This window comes from Rhinolophus ferrumequinum, chromosome 2, assembly GCF_004115265.2.
Source record: "Rhinolophus ferrumequinum isolate MPI-CBG mRhiFer1 chromosome 2, mRhiFer1_v1.p, whole genome shotgun sequence".
Classification (NCBI taxonomy): Eukaryota; Metazoa; Chordata; class Mammalia; order Chiroptera; family Rhinolophidae; genus Rhinolophus; species Rhinolophus ferrumequinum.
In genome coordinates, this window is record NC_046285.1 from 69,203,054 (window position 1) to 69,230,864 (window position 27,811).

General features: G+C 33.1%; 1 protein-coding gene across 6 annotated transcripts in view; it reads right to left on the minus strand.

Moving 5' to 3' along the window:
- Positions 1-27,811, minus strand: part of NLGN1 (neuroligin 1) — a 775,355-nt gene that overhangs the window by 427,069 nt on the left and 320,475 nt on the right. For 4 of the 6 annotated variants that reach the window (XM_033135098.1, XM_033135108.1, XM_033135118.1 and 1 more), the window contains exon 3: positions 3,867-3,926. The exons of the other annotated variants lie outside the window; for them this stretch is intronic. In XM_033135098.1, the coding sequence (XP_032990989.1) occupies positions 3,867-3,926 (60 nt within the window). The remainder of the gene's footprint in view (positions 1-3,866; positions 3,927-27,811) is intronic. 6 annotated transcript variants of the gene reach the window in all.

A 27,811-nucleotide genomic window follows, 5' to 3' on the forward strand; every position in this document is an offset into this window, starting at 1 on the left:
CTTAAATTATATTTATATGTACTTTTAATTTTGAAGAAACCCACAACCTTTATAAATTAAACTGACATACATATCAGATAGCCTACTATTCAATACTATGTGCTAATGCCATCATTTTGATAATAAAACTGTGGGGAACCATTATGTTTTAGTGTAACTATATTACAAGTACTTTAGAAATTTATAATTTATTAGAGTCAGTGTGTCCTTCTACATCTTGTTTCATATTTTTCCCTATAAATAAGGAGGATTTCACCTAAGTTATTGTCTTTGCCTAAACAGCTGCTACCAACTTTAGTAAAATCAAATGAACATAGTCAGAGAAGAAATCACTAGTTCAGGTTCAGTAAAATCACCTATGTTCATAAAGCATGTTTGTATTTTATGTGATTTGCCAATTTTTTAAAGCTTTGCGAAGTATTTACGTCACTGAAAAAAGTGAGATGTTAAGTGGGAAAGACTAACCATTCATTATTTTTGTTCTAAATTTTTGATGGTAAGAAAGTAATTTTTTCACATTCAAAAAATAAACTTGGAATTTAAGTAACACCTTGATTTTAAATTTTGTAACTATTTTAACTTTTGGATTAATAAAAATGTTAAGCCAATGTATCAAGTATCAAGAGATCTAGAGCAGTTAATGGGGATGGATTTATGCCTGATAACCAACATTTAGATTCACAATTCTTTTAATGGTCCTAGTGAATAATTACTTGTCACACATCTCTTAACTGTGTACTAGTTTTTGTCTTCTTCATGGAGTCACAGAGTTTTTAATTGCCCATGTTTTAGAGTTTTTGATATTTAACAGTTTTAAATTGTGGGGTATTGCCTCAATTAAATTTTTCTCTGACATACACATTTAGAGATATTTCAAAATATTTTTATGCCCCCTACTCATTTTATGACCCTCAGTTATTTCAAACCAGCAAAAATGGTATAGAAGTCCGTTGGCTGAATTTGTGCTGACTGAACTGTACTTGATCAAAGATACAATTTTTAGTTTTAAAAATACTCAAAAATCTACAAGCTATATGTAGATTTGCATCTATAAAGTTGCATTTGAATACTGAAACATTAAGATACTCTTAACACAATTAAAAAACTTTAAAATATATCTAAAATTCCCAAAATATATCATAGGAATATAGGGTGTTGCTTTGACCCATTTTTTATCACTTCAGATTAGTCTTGCTTGAAACTGTGGAAATAACCTGTAAAATATGAAGTTCTTTTGGTTATTATAAAACACAAAAGAAAAGTGATACAATTGTGTTTGACCTAAAGGTGGCAAAATAATAATAGCAAAGACACACAGGAGAATTAGAAGTGAAATATTAGTATACTCCACTAAGAGGCCTTGGGTTAGTTTAAGTGAGTGAGGGGCACACCCACTCAATGTCTCAGGTAGCCTCAATGCAGCGGCTGAGGCAAGGACCTGGACATCAGGTAAAAGGAGTAGGGTTATCAGGAAATAATGGAGAATTTCATATAAATTACCATATAACTAGACTTCCGACCAATGTAAAAGAAGTAGTTTATCAAATAATTTATGTTTGTTGCTCTATGTTCAGTGATATTGATTCAAAATTTGGAAAAATTTAAAGGTGAAAATTGGTCTTGCTTTTGCGTTACCACTCACGTCTACAAAATAATTGTAAAAGGAATTAAATAGAAGATGCTCAGACTTTTCTACAAAGGTTTTTATCCTGGAGGATATTTGAATTTATCTTTCTTGACTTCTAAACAATTATCTAAAACAATAGCAACACAGAGAAATGGGCTGAACTTGAATAGACTACTTTGACATTCTATATTTCTGAGCATTCAAAAACATTTATTGATTTGAAAACTGCTGTGGCTGACTGGTTTAGTGCTTAACCTGAATAGTACCTGTCAATTTAAATAGGGTTTAAGATATTTTTAATGACTATTTAAAAATGTTACATGTGCTTCAAAAAGGGCCTATAAAATAGACTCATTGACAGGGCTTAGCTCAACTACAGTTGCTCAGCTGTATCTTTTGTGAACATGTAAATGTCTGATTTGATGCTTTTTTTTAACTAAAAGAATAAAAGAAGTACATTAAACCAGCAATCAAAGTATTTTTTTTTTTTTTACAGAAACATGAGGTATTATACTAGCCTTGTGAGTACTCTGGGAAATTTTAGAGTTTACAAAGCAACCCAATAAAAAGTCATTTATACTTAGGTATTATTTAGATAACAAATATCTAGGAGTTAAGGATTTTTAGAAAGTTCAACAAGTCCAAAAGTCCTCAGAGGGAAGCAGTGTTCTTTAGAGCACTGGAAACAGTAACCATGTCCTCAAAATCTATAAATTTCCTGAGTGTTTGAATAGTTCAAATTCCCAACAGCATTAAAAAAAATCATTTTAATATGATTTTGATAATGTTTATTTCTAGCTATTTAGCATTCAAAATATAACCCTTGGTAGCTATAATGATTTATTTCAAAAATGTATGATTGCCTGGTGTTTAATCTTTAACCTACTGTTGGGATCATTTTAATCAAATGTCATAAATTTCATAAAATAATTTTTAATTTAAATATTATAAAAATATGAACACCCAATGTAATTTTTATGCTTTCAATACTTCACTTCTATCATTTACTTTTCTACTGTGAAATAGTTTATTAAATATATATCTAATGAAAACAATTCAAACCATTTACTAAGGATTCAATCATACCTAATTGTAATTAATGGAACTAGCTCTTCTGCTAGCCTGCTGGTGGATTATTTTATTTTGGAAAACCTTTCTTACTGTATTATTAACATCTTTATGAGATTTAATCTCTAGGTTTCTGGAAATTACTTTTAAACATGGGATTTCATTAATTACCTCTGCAAGAATCATAGCTAGGGTGGCATTTAGAAAAAAAAGGAAGTTGTAATTGGAACCAAGATGAACTGAAAGAATCAGTGGACCTTCCTACACACTCCACTTCACACTAGGTAAAAGAATGAGAAATGTCAAATCCATGTAATGTGCACTTAGATTTACAAAGTAAATCAGAATTATATGTCATAAGAAAGTTAGAAAGAGAAAAAAAAGTTTTGGTATTAATGAAGCAGGAAATATTTTATTGTTTATAGTTGGCAATACTTTGAAAAACAGAATATTTTTTATTTGCCAGTCTAGAAATTATGTGCCTTTGAAATTAAAAAAACCAAAACCCTATAAATTTTACCAAAAATACTCACTATTATGAATCCAGAGTACTTAAGTTGTTGTACAATGTTTACTACAGTTATCTAAATAGGTATAATGCTTTTCTTACCTATAAAACATCAATTATTTATGCCCCGTCAATAGAGAACAGTATTTTTGAAATCTAAACTATATTGCTCAAGAAACACTTTGTATCAGCTTTTAATTTTGTCCTTCACTTTATTGGGTGGGGGGTTCTTTTTAAACAAATAACAAATATAAAAATGAAACACATTTTGATATTGGGTAAGATATTTACTTATATTAGAAAACATGCAAAATGGGTACAGAGAGACTAGAGGGGAGAGATTGTTAGTTCAAAGAATATGGACAAATTTCAGTCAAAACATGGGATGAAACATATCAAAAGTCAGTTCAAGAAAACAAAAACAAAAAAATGCCCCTCTTTTTAAAAGATTTTAATGGGTGGTATCAAAATGCAAAACTTAACATTCATTTAAAAAAATTAAAAATGTATATTTATATGTAACAACAAGCAAGAAGACAAAACACATCAAAAACGGGAATTAAAAACAACTCTTCAAAAAAAGACGAGAAGTGAAAAAATAGAAAGGGGTGGAAAAAGTGATTGAGGTCCTTGTCATGCAAATAGATTTGGTGGAAAAAATACCTTCATCTTCAGCACCGTCATTATCACCTAAATCATCTGTCTGTTTCTTTGTAAGGGGACCTAGGATTGAGAACGGAGAAATGGAGGGGGAAAAAAAAAAGACAATTCAAGAATAAACAAGACTGAGGGGGAAAAAATAAATGTAAATACTAAAATTCTCAAGGGTATTTCCAAAAAGAGTGGGGAAGTGTTTAAGTCAAAGTTGATTATCTATTTTATTTAAGAAAAAAATCCCTTTCCCCAAAATATCTCATAGAAGATTTGATTTGTGAATATATCCATCATAAAAAAATACATTATGATTTGAAACTCAAGTTATAAGCAAAAAAAAATATTTTTTTAAATACACATTGCATACAAAAAAGTGAACAATTTTATTAGCAGAAAGAATTTAATTTATTCAGTGTCTTTTCTAATTAAAGCTGGTGACAACAATAAAAAAATGCAGGCTAACAGTCTTTAACTTGGGACAATATAATAACATTAGGGAAAACAGAGATATGAACATTTTTAGGGTGAACTTTTTTTTCATTTTCTTTTGGTTTTTTGTAAGAGCATCAACACTTGGGTTTTACACATATTTATATCATACATTATTCAAAACTGTGACTTTTTAAAATTACTTGTCATTACACAAATATTTCCCCATGTGTTTCGATTAAACACTAGCTGTGGATTTAAGACATTTGCAAATGGCACAAATGTAGGAACAGATAATCTCATCACCAGGTAGAGCAAAGGTACTGTCAATGGAAGTCATCCTTTAGCTGTTAAGGTAGTTACAGAGTCAGGGCTTATATTTCATAATCAATTTAGGAATATAATGGAATTATGCCCTGGTGCAATTTCATGCCCAATACAGTTATTTATAATAGGATCATGTCTTAGGATAATAATCATATTAAAACACTGTAAATGTTTAATAAATGTTTTACTGTACTTAACAATACTAATTTTCTAGAATAAAGGAGCGCACCAAAGGGGAAGTCAAAGGCCATATGAAAGTAATTTTAAGTGTCACATACTTGACATATTCAGCACAAAAAAAGCAAGTGAAGCCCCACATTACTTTTTGTTTCCACAGCCACTTAATTTGTATGACATTTCATAATCCTCATGCAAAAAGCAATCATTACAAACACAGGACTCTCAAGTTAAAAGACAGCCAACCACAGAGCAGTAAGCAAGAGAATTTTGTCATGCATAAAATAAGTCACAGAAAAAGGAGAAGAAAAGAAAGACTGAAAGTCATGTGTTGATTTCAATAATATAAATAGCAAAGAAGCAGGCATTAATTCTAAGTGCACTTCATAGGGAAGGGTTCTTAAACATTTTTGAGAAAGATTTCTAAGTCTACTCAGCGATTACCATGCATTATGTTTATAATTCACAACTATACCTAATATCACAACCCTCAAAGAATGAAAAGCACCCTCCCAGAAAACAGAAGGTAAAAGATTAGATATAATAATACAATTATGCATCATCAGCTCAGAGAGACTATTTTTCAGCTTGAAAAGTAGTAGTAACTAGCAAAGATCAAAAGATTGGAAATGGAGAAACTGATGATGTAATTAAAGAGACCTGTTGACTACTCAGTTGTTAATCATGGTTTCAAGGTCATTTCAAACACAGACAGACGAGCTGTACACAATAATTTAAGTGATATACTTTTATAGTCACTGCTGCTAGTAATCATTCCATTAAGAGAAAACCTAGATGAAAGCAATAGTTTATGTTAATTGGCACTCAGTTCCAAGTTCACAGAAGTCTACATTTCTTTAATATGACCCTGTTTGAATGCAAAAGAACCCACAGTATTATTTGATGTTCATGCAACAATGTTGCTATATTTCTGAAAAATAGAAATGTTTTTAATTTAAATATAAAAATTGCTGGTATCAGAACTCTATTTGAAGTTTTCCAATTGTAAAGCATGCAAAATATCAAACTTAAAAATTATATTTGTATGCTTTTTATTTTTCTGTAATTACCTAAAGCAGTAAAGAAACAGACTTCAACAAATGTATTTTCTTGCATTTCTATTTTCAAGAACTCTATATAGAAGTTACGGTTTTATTTACTGTGAACAACACAGATCAAGCACGGTGGTAATTATTTGTTGCTGCCAAACCACCATCTACTTTCAAATTTCAGTTAAACTACTTAGTTTGCTTAATTCTTGGCTATATTAAGAAACCACTAATGTGAGCTCAAAATTTTTTGCTGCATCATCAGTTCACTAATATTTGGAGACACTTGTAACCTACCTCAATTACCTTAAGTCACTCTCTTCATTTTGTGTCAGGCTTTACAAGGCATCTCTCTTAGACAATTAAGATGTCTTTCTTTCCCCTCCTAAGGTACTCAAGGCAATTTACATGAATTATTTGGGAAAGCCTTCAAGTTCTACACCCATGAGCCAGTAGTTTTACATACTTTGCACATATGCAGAATTGCTAGCTCTTGGGCTACGTGAGATGTGACAGTAAGAGAATTTTTATTAAAACATGGTCTCCCATTTATGTGAATGTGGGAGATAGTTCTCAGTTGCTATTTGACCCCCACTCTACATAAGCAGAGAAGCCATGGAAATGATACTCTATATACAATGAGAATTTTTCCATGGATGCAATGGCTGAACCAGATTTTGTTACATATTTATCATCACCTTCCCTACTCAGGAAGCTGCATGCCTTTTAACTTATGGGGGGGAATAATTACCTACATCCATTGCATGGACATCTTTCACTGCAGTAAATCTGAAGAGTTAAAAACCGATACAGACATTGCTTCGGCATCATAAATAGATGGGGACATCATTATCCTACAGAACAATTAAAATGAGTTCTCCCAACTACAGAATTTCACTTACTGAATACTAAATAAAACCTTATTTTTAGATGATATTAAATTGTTTCCACAGTATGAGTTCCAGTAATATTTGTGATTTCAGCATAACTGGCTTTTCTTAATATCAATAATTTTTACACATTTCATTTTTAAAGTATCCCTGGTAAGAAGAGGGCTGATTACAGTTTTTGGCAAAACTTATTTAAAAAAGAAAGAAAGCGGATTTCCTTTATCTCCTACACCTAAAGAATAAATATCTGAGAGGGTCCATGGCTGCAAATTGAGAAACTCAACATTGGTTTCTTTAGGAAGCGTCAACAGAGTAAACATATGCTAGTGGGTTACAGAAATAGATCCCTAGGTGACCTCAAGATTCCTTATTCCCAGGCTGGAAAGAAAACATCCTATTACCTTGAACTCCCTTCTTTCTAGGATATCAGCAACTCTGGCTCATTTTTCCTTTAATCTAAATTGTTACAATTGATGTAATTACCGATGTTAAAAATTTTTTAATTAGATAGAAGGAAAATATTGTAAGACATAATCGTCATTAATTCACATATGAATACACGTATTAGGCAACCACATTTTAGAGGCCTTGCATTCCTACAAGTTGGCCAACATGATTTTTCCAAAGGGTAAAACATTTATCCTTCAACATACATAACAATCATTAACAATATTGCAACTCCAGCTTATGTCTCATTTAAACTACAAATAGTGCATTTTCAATACTAGCAGTTTCAGTGGGTATCTTAAAGCACCACAATATAAAACAAGTGAATTCTCTGAAACCTGTGTGGAAGTGATTTATTCTACCTTGAAACTCTGTAGGGTCTGTGCTCCTTGAGGAATGCACACATAACTCTCATTAGAGTTAATAGGAAAGTAGACCTCATGTCATTTTGAAAGAGAGTGAGAGTAATTACTATATTTTATATCTCCTGTAGGCAATAAATAGATTCAGTGGTGAAACAACAGGACCAGGAAAGGTAAAGGCAACTCCTAACTGAGTTCAAACCCTGAACTTTGAACTCATTTAAATCCAAAGTAGTTCTTTTGCCATTAACATAAGCATGATTCAAAGCATCAGCCTTTACAAAGGACATTCTTACATTTCAGAATCTGACCAGGTGCCTTTTATTTTTTAAAAAAGGAATAAAAAATCAGCATTTCTCTGTAGTTAACTGGAGAATAATTATGAGCTCTGAAATAATTACTATCCGCCCATATTAATGCTGCTTTTTATCATTCCCTTTGATGAAGGGCTAATATATTTTGTCTCAAATACATTAGAACTGATTATAAATTCCTTCATTATGGGTTCAATTCAGCAGAAATTATCTGTACTTTGTGTCACACATATCTGCAAAAGGCAAGTAGGTTGAGGATATTATTAGCTCCTGACTTAGAAAGCTGGCCATGAGAAATGTATCCTTCTCAAGAGAACAAGTCTTTGAAATTTTTAGGATTATTCAGAACTCTAGGATCCAGCGAGTCCCGTCTTGATAGATGGAGAGCCCTGGTTAATGACCTTGCTCTCCTCTTTCCCCACCTTCTTTACCCAGCAGCCTTTGAGTTACACCGACTCTAAAGAAGTCCTGAGGCCATTGCCACAGAATGGGAGAATTTAAGAATGTTGCCATTGTTGTTCTGGAACAATTGAAAGCAGGTTAAATCTTTTCATGGATACTCTTAAGGAAAAATTTAGTTTATAAAAGTAGGAGCAAGGAGGTATAAAACCTAACTATGCTCCATATGGAGGATAATGCCAGAATTCAATATATTTTTATTAAAAATGACAGTATTTTACCATATTTTTCCCAAATTGACAAACTTTAAAATACAATGACTTTAAGAAATTAGATGTCACAGCAGTTACTGTCATTGCAAAACTACTGAATTTTCCCCATTGAAATTTAGTCAATTTCATATCATTGCAGTCCATACCTCTTGAGAATACAGAAATAAAAGAAGGTAACTGATTTAGAAAAATACTTATTATTTTGCTATTACTATATTTATGTCACTAAAAGTAATCACAGTTTTTAACTATGGGTTATATGAACAGATATAAAGACAACAAATCTAAAAATAATTTTCTTTCATGATTTTTTTAAATTAAAAAGATAACATTTTTGACTAATGTCATAAATCTGCATTGTGATAGAATAAAGATATAGTGCAAAGACTTGTGAGGAGATATTGAAAAGTAAACTTGGGAACAATTAACAGTTTTCAAAAGAATCCCTATCAGTGCAAATTTTGGTGGCACTTCTATGTCATTCATGATGTTTGAGTACTTTGTTAGGTGAGTTGCATGTTTAGGCTAGTTGTTCATATGTATATATTCTATGAAGAAACCAGCTTCCAAGAGTGTGAAAGCAGCAAGCATGCTCTATGTGTATCTTTGTGTTAGAAGAAATTACCTACATGAACACAAAACATATGCTCTTTGATGATTCTGCAGGGCACAGCTTAAAACATGGTTTTTGAGAAAAAGAGAACCTAATGCTAAAATAGGGAAAGAGAGAGAAATCTTTTCAGGCTAAGTAAATTGAGATGAGCTCATTTATACTTACAGAAAAGATAAGTTTTTGTCTTCATAAAATTACCTTGATTAATAAAACTTTGAAGTCAAAAGCAATCCTATCTTGAAAAAAAGTGATAGGATCTGGAGAAAAAAATCAAGGTAGATAAAAAGTAAGTAAAATAGGCTAACCCTAATCTGAACATCACCAAATTTGCACAATCTTCCTACTTTTTTAACACTATATTTGTTTGATTTTTTTTAATGCAAATGAATTTAACGCTGATGTAGTATTTTTATAGCACAAAGAAAGCCAGAATAATGTTCCTTTCTCATCTAGGGCAATGTGGCTGTGTACTATATAACGCTTAGTACTTTGTGAAGATATACTCACCACTGCTTTCACCCATTACCTAGAGATGTATGTGCAGTATTGTGAGGACACAAGCGCCACCAGATGCTCAGAGATACCTCAGCAAGGCTTGAAGACTGGGATGACATCAATAGTCCAACCTCCTTGGCATGGCTGCAGTATTCAGTTATCCATCCAACAGATATATATTATGCAAGGTAGTCAGGACACATGGTGAACGAAACAGGCAAGACCCTTACCGTCACGCAAATTAAATATGTCAGAGAAAGAGACATTGAATAAATAACCACGTACATAAACCTATACTTACAAATTGTTTTAAGAAGAAAAGTCTTGGTGTTGTAAGAAGTTATACAAGGGGACCTAACTGAGCTTAGGAAGTCTTCATTGAATAAGTGCAATGTGGCCTGAAGACTGATGAACTGTCAATACTAATCAGGCAAAGAGACTGAGGATGGGTCAGTAAAGAGAAGAAGATTCCAGCCAGAAAAAAATAGCATGTGAAAAGGTCCTAAAATGAGAGAGGGCCTAGAAGTGAGTGTGGCTGGTATACAAGGAGTAGAACAGAGAGTAGTGAAAAGTGCCTATGGAGAGCTAGACAGGCATCAATCAGAGCCTACAGCTCATCTAGCCTGAAGATTTCTGTCTCAATCCTAAAAGCAATAAGAAGCCATTTAAAGAGTTTAACCACATATTGGAAACTCTACCCTACCTGAGTTTAAACAGGAAACCAGAAAGAGGCAAAGTTATTCTAATAAATATGGCTGAGGATATTTTAAACAGAGGTCTGCATTGTGTGATCTTCAGATGAGAATAGCTTATTAGAAGAAATTAAATGATGGAAAAGGAGTCTATAATGTCTTATTCTGTTTCTGTTTGCAAATAAAATTAATATCACCACAAAGTAAAATCTAACACTTCAGCACATCTGAACTTTTATAAATATTTAAAAAGTTATCTATTAAATTTGTATTTAAAGTTAAATTTACTCTGCCTAAGAAGTAACATACTGAGAACTAACATATCCTACTTATTCTTATTTTCGTACAAAGATAAATATTATGCAAGCCATTTCTGCTTGGCTATCTCACCCCCATCTCAGTACAGCAAGGATACCCATCATATCCATCTAAAATCCAGTTTTACTTCTCAACACAAATTTTGCTTTCAGAGGTATAACCTCTCCCTCTGTTTCCAAACTCTAAATCTCAGAATAATCTTTAACCATTTCCTCTTCTTCCCTCTGGTCTTAGCCAGATTTCATCAAAAAAATGCGTTCCTATCACTCCCTTGCATTTTTATTAGCCTATAATTATAGTCTGTGGCCACCATTACTAAATGCCTAAATCATTGCAGGAGCCTCATGGTTGCTTCCACTGTCATCCAGACTTTAGACCGTCTACCAGGCCATTTTGTATACCACAGATTTTTGAATTTTTAGATAATAATGGTGATAAAACCCAAAGAGAAAAAGATGTAAACATCAAATTATCACCAGCTAAACTGCACACACATTCAACTCCCTTTAAGACTAAAACTGCCAGCCCTCCAAGGAAGTAGATACTCAAAAGCATATACAGCCATCTTGCACTGTGAGTTTTAAAATAGCTATAACAAGACTGATGAAAACTATAGGTTAGTACTCATCTTGATGTTTTCGAAGTTCATGAGTAAAAAAAATATATATTTTTATTCAAAATGAAAACAAGGCCTTTAAATTATTTTTAATGAAGACCAGATTACTGTTCATTAAACATCACTTTTATTGTTTCACTATGTTCAAAAATTATAAACAATCTCCTTATTCCTTATTTTAAAGTAAATGCCCCAGACTGAACCATAAGATTCTCCTTATTCTTTACAGGTTTTATCTCTTCATTCCACTGCTTTCTAAAATACATCTTTTTCTGAATTCTACCAAAATTTAAAAAGAAATAATACTAATTATTCTCAAACTCTTCCAAAAAATGGAAGAGGAGAGGGTACTTCCAAATTCATTTTACAAGGCCAGCATTACCGTGATACCAAAGCCAGACAAGCACACAAAAGTAAAAGAAAATTACAGGCCAATATCCCTGATAAATATAGATGTAAAATTCCTCAGTAAAATATTAGCAAACCAAATTCAGCAATACATTAAAAGAATCATACACCATGATAAAATGAAATTTTTTCTAAAGATACAAGAGTGGTTGAACATCCACATATCAATAAGTATGACACATCACATTAACAAAATGAAGGATAAAAATTATATGGTCACCTGAATAGACACAGAAAAAGCATTTTTACAAAATGCTTTTTTTTTTTTTTACAAAATGCAACATTTTTTCATGATAAAACTCTCAACAAACTTGTTTAGCAGGAATGGAGGCCACAGCTAACATTATACTCAATAGTGAAATGCTAAAAGCTTTTCCTCTAATATCAGGAACAAGACAAGAATGTCCACTATCACCACTTCTACTTAACATTTCTCTTATCCAGAGAAATTAGGCAAGAGAAAGAAAAAAAGTGAATTCCCATCAGAAAAGAAGTAAAACTGGTTTTATTTAAAGATGCAATAACATTATATACAAAATCTTAAAGACCCCCACTAAAAAACTGATAGAACTAATAAATGATTTCAGTAAAGTTGCAGAGTGCAAAATCAATATACAAAAATCAGTTGTGTTTCTATATATTGACAATGAAATATCAGAAAGAGAAATTAAGTAAACAATCTTTTATACAATAGCATCAAAAAGAATAAAATACTTAGGAATAAATTTAAACAAAGAGGTGAAACATCTATACACTGAAAAGTACAAGACACTGATGAAATAAATTGAAAGGATGCAAATGAAGGTAAAGATATTCCATGTTCATAGATTGCAAGAATATTGTTAAAATGCCCGTATTACCCAAAACAATCCATAGATGCACTGCAATCCCTATCAAAATGCCAATGACATTTTCCACAGAAACAATAAATAATCCTAAAGTTTGTATAGTACCATAAAAGGCCCCAAATAGCCCAAGCAATCTAAAGAAAGGAGAACAAAACTTCCTGACTTCAAACTATATTAAAAAGCTATAGTAATCAAATCGGTATGGTTTTGGTATGTGTGTGTGTGTGTGTGTGTGTGTGTGTGCGTATATATATATATATATATATATATATATATATATATATATATATACATGTATATATATAAAAGAAACAACAGACATACAGAGCAAAAAAAAATCACTCTAGAAACCAAGAATATACAATAGGGAAATGGTAATTTCTTCAATAAATGATGTTGGAAAAATTGATTGCCACTTGCAAAGGAATGAAACTGAAGCACAATCTTACACCATAATCAAAAATCAACTCAAAATGGATTAAAGACTTAAATGTAAGACACAAAACATTTAAACTCTTAAAAGAAAACATTGAGCTCCTTGACATTCATCCTGGCGATGATATTTTTTTTAATTTTATTTGACACTAAATGCAACAAAAACAAAAGTAAACAAGGGGGACTACATTAAAATGAAAGAAAATCATCAATAAAATGAAAATGCCACCTATTGAATGAGAGAAGACATTTGCAAACCACATATCAAATAAAGGGTTAATGTCCAAAATATAAAAGGAACATACTATTTAATACCAATCATCATCATCATCATCATCATCATCATCATCTAATTTAAAAGGTAATAGACCTGAATAGAAATTTTTCAAAGAAGACCTACAAATGGCCAACAGGTACATCAAAAGGTGCTCAACATCACTAATCACTACGAATGCAAATTAAACCCACAATATCGCTTTATATATGTTAGGATGTTGATTATGAAAAAGTAAGAGATAATAATCACTGGTGAGGATATGAAGAAAAGGAAACCCTTATGTTCTGTTGGAATCCTTGTACACAGCCACAATGAAAAACAGTATGTAGGTTCCTCAAGAAATCAAAAATTGAACTACCATATGATACAGCAATTCCACTTCTGGGTATACACCCAAAGGAAACAAAATCATTATCTCAAAGAGATATCTGTACTCGTGTTCATTACAGCATTATTCACAATAGTCAAGATACGGAAACAACCTAAACATCTGTCAGAGGATGAACGGATGAAAAAAAAATTTAAAAAATAAGGGGGATATAAAAAAAATAAGATGTATGTATATATATAAATATGAATGTTATATGTGTGTGTGTGTATACATATATATATATATATATATATATATATATGAATATTATTCAAAAAGAAGAAAACCTTCTCATTTGTGGTAACATGGATGAACCTAGAGGGCATTATGCTAAGTGAAATAAGTCACACAGAGAGAAACAAATGCATCATGGTAACATTTATATACGGAACCTTAAAAAAATAAAAGACAAACTCATAGAAACAGAAGGTAGAAAAATGATTACTAGGGTCTAGGGGCTGGAGAAAATAGGGAGATGTTAGTAAAAAGGTGAAAACTTTTAATTACAAGATGTTAAGGTCTGAGGATCTAATGTATAAAATAGTGACTAGAGTTGAAATTCTCTGTATTATACTGTATAATTGAAATTTTCTAAGACAGTAGAACTTAAATGTTCTCACCAAAATAAACAAACAAACAAAAAGGAAATATGTGAGGGAAAAAAACCATAAACAAAATACAACTTTTTCCATTATGAGTCTTGTCACTGTTGCACAGAAAATGGACCTCACGTTCATACCTTGTATATTTTATCCCATAGAGCTGTTTGCTCGAAATTCTAATGATAATCAACTCACTTTGGAGAAGAGGAAAGAAGGTGGATGAGCATAGGGAATCTCCTCTAGAATAATGTGTAAAAATGTTTTCACATTGAAAGAAATGAGTATTAGCGTGCATTTCAGCCTAAACTGTCATCTTTAGGATGTGAACTGCAGGTACTTCTACACTGTTCAGCAAGACCTGACAGTGGAAATACCTTAATTCTTGGACATTACTACGTTTGATCTCCATAAGTAAGAAAATGAATTGAACCAGCTACTATTAAGATCCTATTTTCTGAGTGGATGTGACTGGGAAATGAGCCAGTGAAGGACAAGCCCTCAAGGCTCAAGTCTCAAGGGTGCTAGACTGGGGGTGAGTGCGTGTTCCTCTGAGATGACCTCTGGACAGTTTCCAGTCTCACATGGGCCCCTCCAGGCTAAACATCTCTGGTCCTCAGGGAAACGCAGCTTCACTTCTCTTTCTATTACATGTGCTACTCCACATGGGTTGATTCTGTTTTACCATGAACACAATTCTGTGTTCTCTCTCAACTGATACTATCTATACATGTTAAGGTTACAGTAGACACTATAGAAACACTTGTGAATCAAGGGATTGGGTACCTAGAGTCATACAGTGCTAGAGCTAGAAGACATGGTACTGAGTGACTATCAAACCTTGTTATTTCATAGGTCCTCAAGAAAAAAAAGTAGAGTGTTAACTGATTTTGCCTAGGCCCCAAAGCTATTTTAGATCCCAGGTTTCTTATCATTCAATCTAGTTAGTTCCTAAAGGAAAGTCTCATAGATGTCCTATCCAAACAGAAATCCTAAGTAAGCAGGACAGGATTAGCTTCACGGGGGCTAGGCAGTCTGGAAGAAGGCAGAAAATATGGTCTACTCAAATGGAGAACATCAAATTTGAACCTGGATCTGTCACTAAGTCCCAGGGGTGTGAACTCCGAGGCACACTAGGGCTCAGATGGGGAAGCTGGTTGCAGTTGCTCCCACAGCACCTGGAGGCCTCAGCGGCAGGAGATGGCTCATCTCAGAATTGGAGCTGTCAAGATCTCTGGTGAAAGAGACCAAGGCAGCAGCAACAAAAGGCCTGGGCCCCAGTCTGAACTCTGCCATTTAATCAGGTAATAATCTCTATGACCCTGTTCAAGTTCATTTCACATCTCTGAGTCTTCCTTTCTTTAGCTGTAGAAAGGAAGAGACAATATCTTCTATCCACCTTGGGAGATTGTTATACTAGCATCAAATAAGATGGTGTTTCTGAACACACTGAAAAAGGCTCTTCACACATAAAATGGGGGGGTTATATTGTTGGCATTATGTGGGGTGGAAAGAGTGGGGACTACTAAGTACAAAGGTCATTGATGAGACAAAGGAATGGCTGCATCACATACTTGAGAGTATTTGTATTATCTTATAGAAAAAAATCCCCATATATATTTTAATTAAATATATATACATAATAGATAGATATATAATATATAATTACATATAACATATATAGTTATGTATATTATTATATATACATATATAAATTATTTATATTTATTTTTAATTTATATTTATTATTTTATTGTATTTATTTACATATAGTAAGTATATATATTTATTACATATAATTAAAAATTAAAAATATATACAGACATATATTTTTTTTAATAAAAATTCTCTTGCTTCTTTGTGTGCCAATTAAGAACACAGATTCTGGAATCATATTTCTGGAATCATGTTTCATCCTGGCTGCACTAACCTACCTGCTATCAGACTTTTGGCAAGTTAATTGACAATGCTGGCCATCAATTTATCCATCTGTAAATTGGGAATTGAAATAATACCAAGCTCATACCATGATTTATGAGATTAAAGGTGGTATTATATGTGTAGCTCTTGGAAGAGTGTCTGGCATATTTTAAGGACACAATAAATATTAAGGATTAATATTATAACACAGTAAATGAAACATTAAAAATTAGATTAATTGATATTAGAGCAACTACAAGCGAAAAAATAGGTATTTTATGGTATATTTTAAAAAGTGAAGATTACAAATGTATTTAATAAAATCTTTGCCCATTTAATATTTAGTCATAGATTTGAAATTGATTACTGCAAATGATGATAAAAAAACACTTTTTTTTTTTTTAGCAAAATGTCAGGTCTCAATTCTTAGCATTAGAAGAAAAAGTGCAGAAAATTGAAAAGCGAAATGTCATAACAATTCTTTATTTCCATTATAATAATATTCATTAAGGAGAGAGTTTATATGTTTGGACAAGCTAGCATTCATTTCTAATACTTGCTACCCAGTTAAAAAGCCAAAATTTTGCGGAAAGGTAAAAATGATATTCTAGATTAAAATTGTACTTTTAAATTATTTGAATACTAAAGCATTTTTGCTATTTTTATTACTGACCTCCTTTGATGTTCTACCTTTATTTTCGTAATCTGTAGTGCTATTTCAAAGGTGTCTATGTTCATTCACCAGCACTGCAAGAAGCAATTGCTTGAGGGTGACCCCATTCACAGTGCGCTTTGAAAATGCTCAATTTAAGAACATCTGCAATAGGAAACACCACCACTGAAAGCTTACATTCTATCTTGTGCATGAAACGTTTTTTGGGGGAAACCCATGAGCAAAATTAAAGGATTTGATCTTCAAAATATAAACATGCCATCTTAAAGAGGCTTATCCTTCAAGTATTTAATGGTTGCTGGATTACAAGAATCAATATAGGATAAGAGGCCCAATGCTTTATTGATTTTTTTCCTTCCCTGCATTTTCGTTCTTCCCTTTAAGCTATTAAAATGCCACAAATCAAGCTACTTTTTGCAAGATAGTCCAGAATAATAATATTTATCAAAGACAACATATTTAATACTAATATTTTGCTATTGGCTTTGAAGAAAAAATCTTTACCAATATAAATAGAAATGCTTTTACATTTAGTCTCCAATATTTTTTACAACAAAAGCATTTTTTTCAAATACTGAAATTACATATGATGTTATGAAATATTTCACATTTAGATAAAGAGCCATGTCCTGAATATCTCAGAATTTTCATTTCAATATAGCAAGCTAGAAACAGAAGTATTAAAATTTAAGGCAATAAAAAATATGCCACTGACTTTAGGCAAGGTATGTATTTCAAAAATTTGCACAGGAATCAATGTTCATACATTTTAAATACACTAAAAGAGCCTGCAATGTTGGCACCCTTTAGTGAATTATTTGGATAAATCCCTCGTATAAGGGAATAATCACACCGATATGTTTTCTAAGTTACTATTCCTATGTATTTTTAATTTGACTATGGATACATCTGTATTTATTTAGTATTAAAACTCACCTCTTCTGGTACATGTTAGGAAATTGTATCTAATGCTTCAATTGCATATACTAGTACTTAGGTTCTTTTAGCCTTTGAGATTCATTTAAAGACAACTTTTCACTGAAAATAAATGATTTTCAACACTATTTTGTTGAAATGGAGTAGAAATTTGTTTTTGCAGGCTGCTTAAATATTCTAGGCATTCCTTGTTAAGAAGGGCAGTAAGAAAACTCATAAGAGAACAGGAACCTAGAAAGACTAAAACAGTTCAGCATTAAAAATCAATCAATCAATCAATAAGAAAATTGAATAGTTAGGATATTCAGGACAATTTTAATGTACAAAATTCACAGCTGGAATAATTTCCCCTCATAGCCCTGCTTGTGTATTTGAATGTATTTTTTCAGAATTAATCCCTATAAGAAAATCTATAAAATTTAGCTCTCTAGATAGTGCTTCTCCAGCATGAGTGTGCCTATAAAATACCTAGAGAGCTTATTAAAAATGACAATTTCTACCTCCTTTTCCTCCTGAGATTGCTTAGGGTCAGCCTAGATTTCAGCAATTTAATGATGAATGAGGTCTTTTGAGCACACCTCACAGAAAACTTTGGATCTAGATTATTTTTCTATTTAGGAGATCTTGACTATTTTCTTATTTTAACTCTTACTAAGGAGTAAAATGAAAAGCTGTACATAAATAAACAAAATTGACCACTCTGCACATATGCTTAGCTATGACACGCATCAGCTAGAAATGTTTATGAAACTGCAAACTCAACTTGAATGGTTCCTTCTCACTCAGAAGACAATGCCCAGAATAAACAGTGTCCTACCCTCAAATATCACTTTATTTTGTGAGAATACGAGTACTTTCAATAGATGACAGATAGATAGATAGATGTAGATAGATATAAATATAGATATATGTATATATACATAAATGTACAAATATATATATACACATATATATCATATATAAAACCCATGTACACACACACACACATATATGATATACACATATATATGACATTAAAGGTATTAAATAGCTCTATTCCTTTGCTTTCATATTTGGAAATATAGTCAAGATATCATCTTTATCTCAAAATTTTTCACACCATATGGTTTAAAATTTATTTCATGTTGACAATATTTTAGATTCTTTGAGGTTCACACATTACCAAGAATATTCACCTTACTAGCTCATACAGTATCATACCAGGCTTTAATAAAACTAAGGTTGGCAAGAAGAAATCAGTTTAAGGCAAAATAATGCACACAAACCTAAAGCAGTTCAGACCATACTTTTAGGAAAATTAAAGAATATAATGTAAAGAAGATGTAAAATTTAGCAAAAAATATCCAAGAGGGATACATGTCCAAGAGGAAGAGAAATATGCTTCCTAGAACCGGATGAAATAAACAGAAGTATAAAAGTACAATAAGAACACAGCACAGTGATCCAAGGGTGGTGGCAGCATCTGCGGCCTGGGAAACATGAATTCTTGGCCCTGTGCCTAGTGCAGGAGCCAGAAAAGCAGGAAAGCTCTTGAACTATTATTGTAGTAAGAACTGAAGTCTCATTCTTACTGTCTTCAGGCTATGGGCATCTAAGTCTCTCTCTTTGTGTGTGTGTCTATCTCTGTCTGTATGGATGTCCTCTCTGCCTTTGTGTATGTGTTTCTTTGTGTGTGAATTTTTCTGTCCGGTTAAGCATATGTTTCATTCTTGTGGACTTACATGCCATTCACTTTGTTTTGTGTGTAAATGGCTCTCAGCGTATGACACTTTATCCAGTTATGTCTTGCTGCTTGCTTCCATACTTCACTCCACCTCGTGCGTCTCTCTGACCAGGCAGGTGCTTTCCGCCCCTATGTGTTGTATATATGTATCTGTGTCTCCATTTATGAGTCTCTCTTTTTCTGCTTCTGCATGCTTTTGACACCCTGTGCACCATTCTATCTGTATTGTTGTATATTTCTCTCTGTGTGCCTCCCGGATCCTCTCACTGTATCAGTCTTTATAGCGTGCGTCTCTGGATTTGTGCTTCTGATGGCATGTGTTTCTGTTTCTGCATATATCCCTGGGTGCCTCTGGGTATGGCCTGTGTGTGTCTATCTTGCTTGCTTGCTTCCATCTATTTTGCATCACTAAGTGTGTGTCTCCGTGTGTCCACTTTTCTCTTATGCCTCTCTGTCGAGCAGGCCTGTGGGACAGTAGGCAGACAAGGGAAGAAAGCTCCATCATATACGCCCTCTCTCAGACCCAGTATGTCAGGAAAAAGGCTCAAATTATCTAGTGCTTTATTGCCTCCAGACAGGGCTACAGCTAACATATTCCATAGAGAGACATTAATATTCATCATACCTATCCTAATACATTCTGTTGACACTCAAGTTTTAACTTAGGGTATCTATTTCATGATCTAAATATCTGTAAGCCTTATTTTCTCAAGTGAAAATGAGGATAAAAACACTTTTTGTTGGATTGGTGTGAAAATTACACCAAATTAGACATAATGTTCCTAGTACACTACCAAGCATATAGTTGGTGCTCCATAAATTCTATTACTCTTACCCAGACATATTTCTAGACTTAAAATTTTGTTGAAAAGTCAAATTTCTTGAAGGAAATCTGGTACATTGTCAAACATTTTATGAAAGATTGTTTCACATAGTGTTCCTACCTCTAAAAAATACTGCTACAGGAAAATTATAAAACAGACCTCTTCAAAGAACTATTAGGATGGAAAATATATTAGAACATACATCTCTATGCTTTCAGTGTCCTGTGTCACTCATCCCGAGCTCTAGATTAAAAATAATCTAGATCAATTAAAATGTAGCTCAAAGTGACACCTAGGGTATGAGAAAATGTACTGCAAGTCTTCATCTGGAGCAGGTGAGGATACTGAGGCCAGGGAGAGTGAGAGTCTATTGACTTGTCCTAAGTTACTGGCAACAGTGACAAATGTGTGACAAAAACCCCTCCCTTCAGGCTTATAGTCTATGCTGTTTCCAACACACGTTATGTTACCTCCGCTATGGATTTCTTTTTTTTTTTCATTTAATCATATCCTTTGATAGATAATTCATTCACAAAGTTGAAAAATCAAATCAATAAATACAAGGTATATTATAAAGTCATGGTCCTGTCTCACCCACCCTTAACTCCCCTGCTCCCGCCTCTTCCCCTCCCCCGCAATCCTATATAGGTAACCCCTCCTTGGTTTTATGCGTGTCCTTTCTCTATTCTCTATGCAAATTCAAAAAATTTATTTATATAGACAAAATCAATTATGAACCAGATGTATTTTTATGTCTTCTCTTTTTTACATAAAATAGCATTCTAAATTCACTGTTTTGTCCCTAGCTCTTCTTTGCTTAACAACGTATCCGGGAGATCTTTCTACATCAGTATACTAAAAACTTCCTTTTTTTTTTTTCTGTTTTTAATGGCTGAATAGTAATCTCTAATTTTTTAAAAAGAAATATAATTAGTTGTGAATACTTAAAGGGTGGAAAAATGAAGTGTGGTTACAAAATTTAAAGCTGTATTTGAAATATTCCCATACAAATTTTAATTCATGGGTGGTGAGGAACAATGCAAAGGAAAAGGTTTAGGCAAGCGTTGAGCACACAATAAAATCTACCTGGCCACACCTGTTCCCTCTCCTGTTCTCCCAGGGGCTGCCTGAGGCATGAAACAAATAAATGAAAACCTGCAGTTATTTTACTATTTGCTCTCAGGAACAAAAGTCCATAAAATATAAGCATTCATAAAATAGGAGCTGTTATGAGGAAGTGAACTTTTTGAAAATATGCAGTGCTCAGATCTACCATTTTAAGTTATCAGTTTACCAAGATACACACACACACACACACACACACACACACACACACGCATTAACGCATGCACAAACTCAATAATTTTTTTTTGGAGTTCTATAGTAAAACACTGTGTCTTCCTGAGAGCTGTTTTTTGTTTGTTTTTTTACTATAATTACCCATTGCCTTTACTATAATCCAATTAATTTGCTTATCTGTATTGTTCTAGGGAATTATCATTTGAGTGTCTATGAGCCTGTCAGGAATGTCATTAGGTGTTGTACGAGGTGTGATCGAAAAATACTGTGAATGTTTAAATTTTTAAAAAATATGATTGCAGTAAAAGTAATTAAAAAAAACAACTGTTACAGTAAAAGATGCATTGCCCTGAATCCCCCAAAATACTCCCCCTTGCTTCGAACACACTCGTCCTATTGTTCTTGACAGGAAGTAGTTCTGGAAGTCCATTTTCGTGAGTGTCTTTACTTCATCCTCCATTATGACAATGCTCTGTGTCACACATCACTCCTGGTATACAGCAATTTTTGTCAAATAAAAACATTACAGTGTGTCCTCATCTACCTTATTCATTGGATCTGGCACCGTGCAACTTCTGGCTTTTCCCCAAACTCAAAATGACCATGAAAGGAAAACGTTTTGAATCGATTCAGAACATTGAGGCAGCCACAACAGAACAACTAAAGACACTCACAAAAAAGGACTTCCAGAACTGCTTCAGAAAGTGGCAAGAATATGGGATAAGTGTGTTTAAAGCCAAGGGGAGTATTTTGAGGGGGATTCATGGCAATGTATCTTTTACTGTAACAGTTTCTTTTATTATTATTTTAAACATTCACCGTATTGTTTGATCATACACCTCGTATGTACTTTATCCTGTTGAGCTCTTTCAACAGTCTATCTTCCCCAGTTGTCCCATGGCAACTCAATTAGATTCCCTGCCTGATGTGCTGACTCCTCCTATCTCCAATACACAGTAGACAAAAATACCTCAAAACTTCTGAAGCCTCTCTGATAATAGGATTGCTTGTGTGGGGCTCACAAGGCCAGTTGTTATAACAATAAGTGAAGAAGCAAGAAGAGGCAGATTTATCTACTCTGTCTTGCCTGTTGCCCTGTAAGATCACAAACTTCCCTTAAATCTCAGATCAAGCAAAGTATAATAAAATAAAATTACCTTAAGTTGTTTTTGCACGCAACATTGCCCAGGTGTGAGCTTATAGTTTATGATTCCACCAAGAGCATGAGTGCTGAATTTACATTACATTTAAATAAATATTCCTTATTTTCCAAAACACTTCAATGTACAATGCTTTACTCTTAACCACCTTGTAAGTCAAGGGCTGATGTCCCTGTTTTATAAATATAATCCATCTTATAAATGTAATCACAAAAACATTGGAAGTTAACCCCTCCTGTCCAAAGGTGTATCACTAACTACTGGTGGCAACTATATTGCCCATATTTGATCCAATACTTTTTATGGAGACCAATTGAACCTACCCTCAGATCCAGACGTGAACAAGTGGCCTTGATAACAATGTAGTCATTAAGTCAATCCCAAAATGGGAATGATAAAAAACCAAAATGTCAACTAAAATACTCAAAAATGTCTATCCCCACCCATAGCAGTGAACCAATTCAGTCTTATGCATTTGTTAAAATTAACTCGATAGATCCATATAATCTGATACTAAAGTTATCTAACATATTATTAAGGAAAAAAAGGCAAATTCCAGAACAATATGTAAAGCATCCCATTTGTAAAGAAAAAGAGATTAAACACACACATTTAACATACATAGACATTTCCTAGATGGATATCCAATAAGCTATATAAATTGTTTTCTCTAGTGAGTGGGCACTGTCTGTCATATGGGGAAATATGTTGGAATTTTACTTTTTTACTTACACTTCTCAATGTTTGCCTACATATATACTATTTCTATCACTTAAAATATCATATGGTCATAAATATTAACTTGCTGTTAAACCTAGGAAAAATCAAGTAAATAATCTAGGCATACCTTTAAATATCTGCTTTTCTTAGATTACTTCTTGCTTTATGGTACTTTGATTTGACTTGTCCCAAAATCTCTATTTACTCTTTGAATAAATATTTAATTTATCCAATCAATTATAATGCTAGTGGGAAGCTTAAACTTTACTGGGGTAAATGTATTCATTTTTTACCATATCAATAAAATGGCCATTCAGGATGATAATCTGGTTGGGTTAGCAAGACATATGCTATTGTCTTGGTTACCAATGCACATGACATTGAAGATGCTGATGGACAATTCCAAAGCGTGTATGTTTCAAGAAGTATTCTCTGAACCACTAAAGTCTTCCCGCTATTTGTACTTACCTTAGCAACCGTTACAGCTGATAAACTATTGAGTCTGCTTTTAAATTCACATTTTGGACATGAGTGTAACATTTTAACCCATTTATGAGCCCAATTAGCCTATACATGCACATGTATGGATATGTTTATGTATCAGACAAAGAAAAACATGTAAGAGTCATGCTTGAATATACGAACCAAGTGACAGCAGTAGCAACTATAGAGGAATACATTATTTAACTCATATTACTATGTAGGGAAGTTGGAAGCACTGTAGCATGAATTAAGGACAAAGTGTCACCTTTAAGTTTAAATATGGACTTTTCAAAAAACAAATGATACATTTCATGGACAGCTGTCAAGAAAATGTGTAGCTTTTCTATGCATGCAACTTTTAAATTCTATCCATGTATTTTAATTTCCTGACTCACAGACCTTGTAGGTAAATGGATAGCACTTTTTAGGCAAAAAAGAGCTGACAGAAATGAAAAAAAATGGTTAAAGGGATTTGTAAAATGAACAGTCACTTTACGAACAGTTTATACAATCTTGCAAAAGTAGTAGTTGATGAAGAGAAATTAGTAAAATATTTTTCATTATTTTACTCCATGTTCTGCTTCTTATCTTTTAGGTCTGTTACCCAGTGCATAGGCCCTACACAGCTGACAACTCTTCTCACAATCTACTTAATGGAAATGCAATCAGCTTAATTTTATTTTTTGTAATATGCAGATATATCTTATGCTCCATAATGGTTAGTTTAAGCCACATTAATCATCTCTGTCACACTGGTTTCACTTGGTTTGATGTTTCTCTGGTTTCTCCAATAGATTTTGAGCATCTGAAGGAAAGAGACCCTGCCAAATTTATCTTTATACCTGAAGTTATTGCCCAGGCTTTGACACATTTTGGAACTCAGTAAAGGTTTGTTAAATAAATAAGGAGGGAGTAACAAATATTAAGAGAACTTACTACAGTCAAAAAATCACCCTTCCCCTAAATCTTCTAAAGAGTCATCCAAATCTCTTCTACCTGTATAGTTACAGGTCCCATGTGGAATAATAGTAATTGATACTCAGAATGTTGACCCTGAAGCTTTATAGACACAATGTAAGGGAAAACAAAAAATGCACTCTGTTTAGTGTTCTCAGAAAAATCAAGTATTAAAAAGATTATTAGAAAGTGTTAAAATGAATTTTTGAATTAATAACCACACTCAAAGTTTTCTATCTTATCAAAATCCTGTTTACAACCCTACTGTTTATTTACAGAGAATATTGTTGTAGGATACATTGAGTATTATTAATTCTTATTGAAGGAATATCCTTATTTAAAATAGTTGGTACTTTAATGAACAAAACATTAAATGTTATGCTAACCCACTCATCTTGTTTATTGTACCAGGGATGTATTAGATATGCAAATTAAATTGCACAATTTTGTGTTTACTTTTACCTTGTAAGGATAATTTTTACCACTGTAAATTATCAGTTAAATTACGTGTATATCACAATCTTTGATCACATCAATTAATTATCCATATTGTTCTTTGTGACATGTAATTCTAAATTCTAATTTGTTCCTATATTTCAAGAACATGAAGTAATGTAAGCCACTTATTGAAAATACATCAACTGTCAATTAAAAACTGATTTTTTTCATACATTTTTGAAACATTAACTTCATTGTTAAGAAAGGAAGGACTGAGAGACAAAATCCACTCTATAGCGATGTATTATTTTTTTTCTACAAGAAATATGGAGGTTAAGCATTATCTTTGTATAGCAACCTTAAGGCAGATAAACAAAAGGGAACACATATTAGTAGAGGATGATGGCACAAATTCATTTTTAAGAGCAATATGCCATACTATTCATATATTCTCAGAAGAAAGAAGGCGAGTTTATTGGCTTCCTTCTGCCCTTATCTTCTGCCAGGAAAAGCCATCTGTAATAAGATGGAAACACTGGCACACACAAAAAATTTCACTTCTGTTTCCTAAAGCCATTGTCTAATAAAGTCTTCTGCATATTTTCCAAGGCTCTAGTCTTCTCTATTTTTTCTTACATTTCAAAAATGATGTGGATACAGAGGCATTTCTTTGGGACAATTTATAGCATGATTTCAAATTAAATAAGAGTTTCCTAAAACTAGAAAAGATAAAGTGGACCAACATGAACAATACATCCATAAATATAAATATAAATACAAATGTATAATCACAGATCATGAAAAAAATGATAAAAAATGGACACTGAAAAACTGTTATACTATTTTAAAAATCAGTTTAATGACCCCAGCCTCTCTATCAAGATTGTCCTTTCAGGCAGGGACCAAGGATGAACTTTAGCGCCTCAATTGAAAAGTGAATTTGATTAATACTTCATCGGATTATACTCCTCAGGAATGTACTATACCACTGGAGCATTGATTATTTAATGAAATGATTATTCTCATTACCAGTCACAAACGTGTTTTATTTTCCATGTATGAAATAGATAACATGGAGTAGTTGTATGATCCCTTTCAGATCAGTATGGAATTTGGAAAAGAGTAGTAAATGTCATTTCAAAAGCAGTCATTTCAGTGTTTAAGGATAGAGTCTACTGCTTATTTATGAAGGTTCCACAGAATCCATGACAAATACTTTGGATATTCAAAGTCATGTCTTATGACTGCAGTAAAATTTAATCAAGCTAACACTTATTATCTATTATATTCTGGGCACTGGGAAAACAACCATGCATGAATGGCCTCCTTTATTCTACTCGATAACTCTATGAGGTAGGTACTGTTATTATCCCCATTTCATAGATGAGTAAACTGATAACTAGAAAGAGTAAGTAATTTGCCCAAGCCGATGGATGGAGAACCTGAATTTAAAGCAGTATTACAGATCCTGTGGTTTTAATTACTACTATTGCTTTCCAAGTTATATAGATACTCTATTTTGGCTGAGTTTTATTTTCAAAAATTTGAATCATCAATAAATCAACAAACAACAAGTGCTGGCGCGGATGTGGAGAAAAGGGAACGCTTGTGCACTGTTGGTGGGATTGCAGACTGGTGCAGCCGCTATGGAAAACAGTATGGAGGTATCTCAAAAATCTGAAAATGGAACTACCTTATGATCCAGTAATTCCACTCCTAGGTATCTATCCGGAGAAATCCAAAACTTCAATTCAAAAATCTTTATGCACTCCTATGTTTATTGCAGCACTATACAGAATAGCTAAGACATGGAAACAACCAAAATGCCCATCGGTAGATGACTGGATTAAGAAACTGTGGTACATTTATACAATGGAGTATTATGCAGCCATAAAGAAGAAAGAAATCTTACCATTTGCAACAACATGGATGGATCTAGAGAACATTATGTTAAGTGAAATAAGTCAGACAGAGAAAGATAAGTACCATATGATCTCACTTATTTGCGGATTCTAAAGAAAAGAATAAGTGAATGAACTAATCAGAAACAGTTTGGGAGACAATGAGGAAAAACTGAGGGTTGCTAGATGGGCGGGAGGGGTGGGGGGTGGGGGGGAGGGTGAGGGGATTGGAGGGCAGTCGGTGACCACAGGATGGCCACGGGGTTTGAAAATTAATCTGGGGAACGTAATTTGGTGGTTACCAGAAGGTAATGGGGTTGGGGGGTGTGGGATGAGGGTGAGGGGGATCAAATGTATGGTGATGGAAGGGGAGCTGACTCTGGGTGGTGAACACACAGTGTGATTTATGGATGATGTGATACAGAATTGCACACCTGAAATCTATGTAATTTTACTAACAATTGTCACCCCAATAAATTAAAAATAAATTAATAAAAAAAAAAATTTGAATCCATCCGCACCTATCCGTGTGGTCTACAGAATCTAGTTTCCTGGCTTGGATGTAAGATCATGGCAATAATGA